The 8,530-nt window shown below is 35.8% G+C and overlaps 1 protein-coding gene across 1 annotated transcript; it reads left to right on the forward strand.

The window, feature by feature from the left end:
- Positions 1–2,396: 2,396 nt before the first annotated feature.
- On the forward strand, positions 2,397–6,123 carry LOC131060566 (uncharacterized). Its single transcript, XM_057993835.2, has 7 exons — positions 2,397–4,393; positions 4,552–4,601; positions 4,732–4,965; positions 5,052–5,204; positions 5,292–5,387; positions 5,523–5,543; positions 5,673–6,123. The coding sequence occupies exons 1-7, from the start codon at positions 4,267–4,269 to the stop codon at positions 5,841–5,843; spliced, it is 852 nt and encodes a 283-aa protein (XP_057849818.1). The 5' UTR covers positions 2,397–4,266; the 3' UTR covers positions 5,844–6,123.
- The last annotated feature ends 2,407 nt before the right edge of the window (positions 6,124–8,530 follow it).

Consider the following 8,530-nt stretch of genomic DNA (forward strand, 5'->3'; position numbering starts at 1 on the left):
GGGGAAACTCTCTTCGATCCCTTCTATCTCTTGGATTTCCTCCCCTGATGGTAATCGCTGGGAGTTACAACGATCAAACATCATCGGTGGGACAATAGTTGTTGGAGTCACAAAAGAAACCTTTGTGCGAAGGCTATTATCTTGCCGATAGAGTCTTTCATTATTTTCCTTATTGGTATGACTCTTGGAGTCGAGCTGACTCTAAATGTTTCTTCCTGATTTGAGCAAGTTTGGCCGACGAAGACAATCTTTCGTTTTACCGTTTTTTGGGTGACGCCGATGCATTTGCCATCTTCCTTTGTCGGGGTGACTTACTCAGTCGGCCTGTCTCTCATGGTTTCATTCCGATGGTATCGGTCTTGCCTATTCACCTGGTTTGTCTTCGCTATTCGTATCGGAGTGACCCAACCTGATACGCCTTCATGTACCTTTGTTGGTATGACTTTCACCTTGGGGCTGACTTCTGGGATCTCACCCCGGCTTTATAACTCCTGTCGATGTCAAACTCATCGGCTAGACTCTTCCCGACAGTCTTCACCTGTGGATGTGTATCGGCATGACATATGAAATCGGGTTGACTGCTCCATGCTCATTCCGACAAGGGTTATCACACCAATACCATCTGTTTATCGGTATATCTCTTTCTGATGACAGTGCAAGTTCTTTTTTCACAACAGGATCTCCTATCGGTGTAACACGATGATGTCTTCCCGAAAGGTGCCTGTGATGCCAATTTGAAGAGTAGTAGTCTGATCGGTATGACTTAGTGGGGTCTTGCCGATTTATTTGTTTTGAGGTGTTTTGCTAAAATTGAATGTTGGGCTTTATTCATTAGACAAGTTAGTTGTATTTTGACAACTTTAAATGTATTTAGGCAGTACTACTGAGGTTTATGGGGACCAAAATGCATAATAATGGGGATTCTAAGCCTATATGACAGCCTTACATAGGAAGATCACTTCATTTTTTCTATGTGCTAACAACTTCAATTACAATGTTTAAGGGCACCAACCCTAAGGAGCCACCAAACCCCTATTCTGAGAGCACCAACTCTATCAAGTACAATTTCAATCACTTATGCATCAATTGCATTTACAAGATAAGTAGGGCACCAACTCTACCAAATACAACTTCAATAATCTGTTCACCAATTGCATTTACAGAATAAACTGATTCCGAACTTTCTTACAGCATATGTCAGACTGAAAAATAACTATGTGACTTCAATCTGAAAATGGATCTGGGCCTTAATCAATTCCAAACCAAAACACAACGGTTCAATCAAAGTGTCCACAAAGAATATCCTTCCAAGAATTTTTTGCAACTACAGTCAAAGTATATTAGAATTTGAAGTCTGAAAAATGTGCCTTTAAATCTCTGTCATGTACAGATTACAAGTTCCGAATATCCCTTATAAAGAAATGTGATCTGATAAACAATAGACTGTTATAACACTAAACTGTTATACTTGATCACCATATACCTATTTCTGCTTAACAGAATAGACTCTTCAATTTGATTAACCTTGTCCCTGTTTGACCTCCAACACTGATTAAGAATCACGCATACCATTGCTATCACTTTGACATTCTTTTTGGTCACTTTCTAAAATGTTCTCTCATTGATTTAATAAACTGTTATCAGCACAACGTAACTCTAACAATATATCAGGCTCTTCAATCTAAACCTTTTTCAAAAAAGACTAATTTTACACTGTGGTCTCATTTGCTTTATACAAGTCCTTTGAACAGCTTGAAACAGTTCGAAGTGGTTAGAATTGGTTCCAAAATGGTTACAGTAGTTAAGATATTTGTTTGTCACGTAATACCAGTATGAAGATTAACGTGTTTGTGAAGCCTTAGAGATTTGACAATATAGTTAATGATTTGTTACATAACAACCAAATCATAAGACTTATAAATGTCAAATGTTATTGTACCCAACTCCCGTTTGCAATATATGCCTCAATACCATGTGATGTCACTGATATCAATCTGGAAAATACAACGCAAAGAGAATGTGCATACCACACATATCAATCTGAAGAATGCTGTGCTTCCAGTGTGAGCAAAACAAAACTTTTCTTTATGCCGTGCTTTGATCAAGTGTTCTCACTTCCTCACGCTTTCAAATGCAAAGGTGATCAATGATCTTCGATTCATAATCTGTTCACTGTTTCGATTCTTTTCTGCCATTGTTGTTACATAAACTGAATCATATTTTATTCCTTTTGCAGGTGTAAACACGGCCATGTATCTGTGGTTGATATTCATTCAAATACACATTTTCTCTTGAATACAAAGTGTATAAAGGATAGATTTCATTCCAAAATCTGAGCATAACAGTATGACTAGTAAAAGTACTGTGTATGCATTCATGTATAATTTTGAAAATGTTATAATTGATCTGAAAACATATGTATGGTTTGTAACATATTGATATCAATGAAAAGCTGTGGTCAACAATCTCCCCCTTTGGCATTGGTGTCAAAATCAAAACTATGACCAAATACATCTGCAAAACTCAGATGAACTGTGACTGATAAGAAACAATCGTCAACACCTATATAGAAACACTGAACACATTAACACCTTTGTTGAAAAAATTTCGTTGCGCCAAAAGCTCAAACTATCAATGCCCGATACAAATGTCAGATTTAACCTGACCCACGAGAGGCAGTTAAGCCATGTCACGAGCCCCCAAGGAGGTGCTGACCACCAAGTCAACAATCTCCCCTTTAGCACCGATTGAGCCTTCAACACCCCCTAGAGGGAGACTCGAACCCGTGACCAAAGACTCTGATACGAATTGTTGGAATCGTTTGCCGTTGCACTAAAAGCTTGAACTATCAACAGCCGATACAAACACTAGATTTAACCCGACCCACGAGAGGTGGTTAAGCCATGTCACAAGTCCCCAAGGAGATGCTGACCACCAAGTCAATACATTTCTTGTCTAAATACTACCATAGAGGAAAGATAAAGGGCGTCACTTTCTTGAAAATTTACCTAGATTCTTTGCATTCAAGCATGGAGTACTTGAGGGCTAGAAGAAGAAAAGTATTAATGTCTTCCTTCAACCCGAGTCCATTTTTAAGGATAGAATTTCTGGAATTATCTCACGATTCTCACCAAGGAAAGGATCCCTACATGTCAATGGGTCATGGCCTTTTATTAGCTGGGCTTTACCATCACACACATTTGTAGTCAAATAGTGACAATGTATTATGTTGTTACATGTTCAATAAAAAATTGTGTGATTTTTGAAAATTGTGTTGAAAGCATACGGTCCATTGATAACAACACACTATATATAAAGTAGGTGCCTTGTTAACTTTTTGAACTGGTCTGCAGTCAATGCACTTTTGAACTGCACACGTGTGAGATTTAAGTTGGGCATCTTTGTTCAGGGCTTTTTTTCAAAATAATTACCCAACCCACCACCAACTTCTATCACCACTAACTAAGCACTGCCATCATAAAATGCAATGAGAATACAGCTTCCATATATATCTTCAACAGCTGCCAACAAGCTAGAATCGTCTTCGACCTCTGAACCAATAACATATTATTAGCAAACACCATGCTATGAGCCATTGGCCTTTAAAATGGTCTGATGTATCAGAACTTGTACAAAGAATCCTTCCATCTATTCTGGTTTGCCCTTAAAGGGACCAAGCTACCTATGTGATTCATGCACAAGATGAACAAAAAGTCCTTATATTAAACTTCATGGTTAAGCTTATTACATACTTCTGGATTTGATTTTATGTGCTTTAAATTGAATGTAACATACGGGCAGGGTAATTGAATTGTAACCTTTTTCTTGATTTTGCATCTGTGAGTCTCGTTGTGTTTTTGTTTTCATATACAGGCACTAGGTTGCATTTGTTTCAACTTCTGCTCACTCTCTAAAAACTTAAAAATTTAAGCCGTGCCACAGTTTCACCGTTTCTTATGAATACACTACAAGTACAATCTATCATACGCTCCCAACAGTCTTTCAGATGAAAATTCAACATAGTAAAATATTTGTTGATTCTGTTCACACAGAATGTTTTGAAATTCAAATTGGACTTTATTTTTTGTATGCACAAGCAGTCTATTTTGTACACATCACACTTCCATTGGAGGTTGAACTATGTATAAAATTTGATATGTACATGAAACTACTAAAAATGTCCCGAGGAGCTCCAAATTTGATATGGAACAAGGATGATTGAGCTTTAGTTGGTATCTACTTAAGACGGTAATTTAAACTGACAGAATGAATTATTGCAGTACAGCTGAGAAAAATGGGATAGCATGGAGAGACATGGCAAAGGAGATTCTAGCTTCAGAATGTTACAAGGAGAAGGATGCCGTCGAGAATCCATCTGTCATTTACCCAGAATGTAAGATTTACATTATTTGACATACATTTGTGGATCATTCTGATTACCAAGATTTCCAGATAGCCAGCATGGAAGAAAATTTTCATTACTTTTTTCAGAACATATGCTCAAGTGGATTGTCTCACCTAGTTCGTTTGTTCAACATTTCTTTTAACTAGATTATCTGAAGCCATTCCACGCATACACGCAAGGCAACTTATCTTGGGAGGTAATGCAGCCCGAAGTCTTGAATCATTATCTTTCAAAGATAAAAAATGAAGAAATGCAATGTACTTTTGGTTTGGATATTGTCAACAGTGACAATTTAATCACATTATGCAGGCATCCTGTGATAGCAGGCAGCAGCAGAGGTAGAAGCGGCAACCATGTCTGTATGTAGGCGTGCAATACCATCTGCTGCATCTCTAGAGGAGGCAACTAAAGTTATGCGAGGAAACTGGCTTCAGGCAATTGAAGATCATCATAATCAAAATTCAGGTGGCCTTGCTGTATCTGACATTCTAGATATTGGCTGCTCATGTGGAGTCAGTACAAGGTTTCTAGCAGATAAATTTCCTTGTGCTAATGTTACAGTGAGTATCACTATTGCACCTGATTTAAAGTTTAAAATGTCATGGGCGGCAGAATTTTGTTTATGTGTTTCAGCTTTATTTGATAGGGACTGGATCTTTCTCCATACTTCCTTGCGGTTGCTGAATACAAGGAAAAATTAAGACCTTCAAGAGCTAAACCCATCAAGTGGCTTCATGCAAATGGTGAAGAAACTGGTCTGCTTTCTTCGACGTTTGACATCATTTCTCTTGCCTTTGTGGTGAGTTATCATAAACAATGTTAAAGTTTTGAAACTGATTTCTCTCTCTAGTGACTTGCATGACTCTTCTGATTGCTGATATTGAAGATCCATGAGTGCCCCCAATATGCAATTAGAGGTTTGCTTAAGGAAGCTTACCGACTTCTTAGGCCTGGAGGCACTGTGGCCCTCACAGACAACTCGGTAAGTAACCATGTCAGCTTCATTATTTTTCAACTCCATGATTCCTTATAATTTTTGTATTCGTTTGTTTATGCGAGACTGAGTGTCTGACTACCTTTTATGTCTTTGTATTTTTCGTGCTTATTTGATTCACAGCCCAAATCTAAGGTCATACAGGTAAGAGCCTCTTTTATCTTTTATGCTACAGTAGTATGATTTGCCCCAGATACCAGAATTTTGTATTATAAATGGTCACAGTTTTCATGAATATGTATTGATTGCGACTCTTTCTTTAATATTCTACAGAATCTATCACCTGTACTTTTTACTTTGATGAAAAGCACAGAGCCCCATTTAGATGAATACTACTTATTGGACTTGGAGAAGGCAATGCAGGAAACTGGTTTTGTGAATGTTCGGTCTATTCTTACAGACCCAAGACACAGAACAGTAACAGGTTCTATACCCAGGCTATAATAATCCAATTCTTTTGTTCTCTTTTCCATGCTAAAATAACAAAACACAGCTGTTGAGAGAACAGTTTGCCCTAACAATATTCTTTTGTACATTACCAATTCATCTTGAATGGTTCTTCGTTCACAGCTTGCAAGAATTGCTACTTGTGAATAAGCATACTTTTGTTAAAAAGACAAAGTGTTTTATTGTAAAGCACATTAATTTTCAATTCCACAACTTTTTTTTTTATGTAGTCTATTGAGTAAATATCACTAAGAGGTTCAACATCCAGTTTGGATTATCCAATTTAATTTTTCTTCTCATTTTCTTCTTCTGGAAATAGGAGTCTTTGGTAAGGTAAAATAGCTTTGATTAATACATAAGAAAGTGAGAATCTTACTAATACTCAGATGAAACTCTTCCACTAATATTTCAAGTCATACTGATTCTCAACTTTTGTACGAGTATTACTCCATCTATATAACATTTGCACCATTTATTTGAAAGACATAATTTGAGGTAGGTTTCCTATAAAAGGATCACTGACATAGTCAATAATACAATAATTAATTAAATTTTGTTCTTGGCGAAAGAATATTAGAGACTATAATTAATGATAATTTTATTGTATATTTATCTAATGATTATAAATATTTTGCAAAAATGTAGAAGTAACACCTTTTGTATATGTATTATCTAGTCTAAATATGTTGAGTTAAATCAAACTTATTATAAAGTAAGATTGATCTTTTTATATGATAGATTTAGTATTTAAATAAATATTAGTTGTAATAATAACTGGTTCGATCATATTGTCTTTCTTACAATATTACACATGTATGTATGATTTGAAAAATATAATCAACCTACTAAACATTTAGTAATTTAAGATTTATAAGAAATTCTCAATGTAATGGTAATAGAAGATGAAGAACCTAAGGATCCACTTGATGAAGAACACGAAATGGTGGTGGACAAATTTTATGAACACCAAATAAAATTTTGAGGTGATATATAAGTTCAAATGAGCATATTCCTAGAGCTCTTTTGGAGGTGATTCTATCATCCCATAATGTGTCGAGCAATTTCTCATGTGCATTCCTCTTATTTTTGTCTACTAGTTTCTAAACAACAATTGTCATGCTTTTGTTACTTGTTTATGGTTGTCCATTGACTTGGGGGTAGTAATTAGAGGATGTACAATGCAATATGATTTTACAATTTTCTTAGGCACACCAAACTTGACCAAATCTTTTCTTTAATGAAGTTACATACCACGTTAGAAGTAGTCTATTTCACTAGGATAGATTGAATCCACTTAGTGAAGTAAGTTTTGGTTGTCAATATGTTTATGTAAAAAGTGCTCAAATGAAGTTTGAGTGGTCCTATTAAATCCAAACCCCATTGTTGAAAATGTTTTCAATGATTATTGGCCTTAATGGTGAAGTAGTGTATTTTGGTCTTTTTGACAAATTGTTTACAAGCTTCACATATTGTGGCCTATTCATGGGCATATTTGAACATGACAAGCCAACGATAGTAAGCTCTTAGGATATTGAAGGCTTTCATAAAGGAAGAGAAGTATCCACAAGATATGTTGAGAAAAGTTTCAAGTATTTTCTTGTATTGCTTCTTATTGACGCATTATAAGAATGTATGATCTAGATCTTTCTTGTACAAGTATTTTTTTAGATGTTACATCCCACCACCTTAAGCTTGATTTCTCTTTTCACATTAGAAATAAGGTATGGAAAACTCTTCATAGCTGAGAAAATAATCTATATTAGAATATCTCTTATTCGTTAACTTGATTAAGAGTACTAGTGGGAACCTCTTCGATTCATTTGCTTCCTTCTCCATCTAATTCTTTGTGATGAGTTTGTAGACACATTGTCCTCTCATGAGCTTAGTAGGTTTTGTTGGGATTCAATCTTGTAATGTCAACTTTATTGAGTCCCTATTTATTTGTCTATTTAGGCTTCCTCTCTGCTTTTAGTCTATAACCAATCTAAGAAACCTTTGTTTCATTCTAATTTTTTTTCTAAGTGTTATCATTTGAGTGTCCTAGTGTAAAAAATTACAAATTTTGAAAATTCTATGTTTGGGACATTTTATGGGTGTTCTTTGTGTTTTTCCAGAGTTAGATCATTGGCCTTTCCCTTACCTTCCTACCATCCACTCGAGCCTTGACATCCCAAACTAATGCATTAGAAACTTTTTATCGCCAAAATATAAGACTTGAGTCTACTTTGATGTGATTTCGTCTGCATCCTCAATCTCCAATTCTAAAAAATTCCACTAAAATGACTTACACTTTTTCTTTCACTAGGTCATCATGCTTTCCCTACCCCAAGTACCCCTTCTATCTTAACACCATCGGCTTAGTCTCCATAATGAAAATTTTCTTGTCTTTTAGATTTGAGAGTTGACCCATCCCTAATTGACATACCTCATTTGGTTCCTCCCCAAGTATCAACTCTCAATTAGTTATCACTAAGCACTTTGTCAAAGTTGGGGTTTCAAAATTACCTCTTTCCTCATGCCATTTGCCTTAAGTATGAAGTTTCCCTTTTACCTATTAACCCATCAGAATTTTCTTTCCTTGAGTATCTTTCCTCGATTCCCTCAACTCTCCAAAATTTTGTTGATTTCTTTGCATTTCCCTTTAGAGTTAGAATTTTTTCCTTCCCTTTCCTATTAGTACTTAT

This window comes from Cryptomeria japonica, chromosome 8 (assembly GCF_030272615.1).
Source record: "Cryptomeria japonica chromosome 8, Sugi_1.0, whole genome shotgun sequence".
Taxonomy (NCBI): domain Eukaryota; kingdom Viridiplantae; phylum Streptophyta; class Pinopsida; order Cupressales; family Cupressaceae; genus Cryptomeria; species Cryptomeria japonica.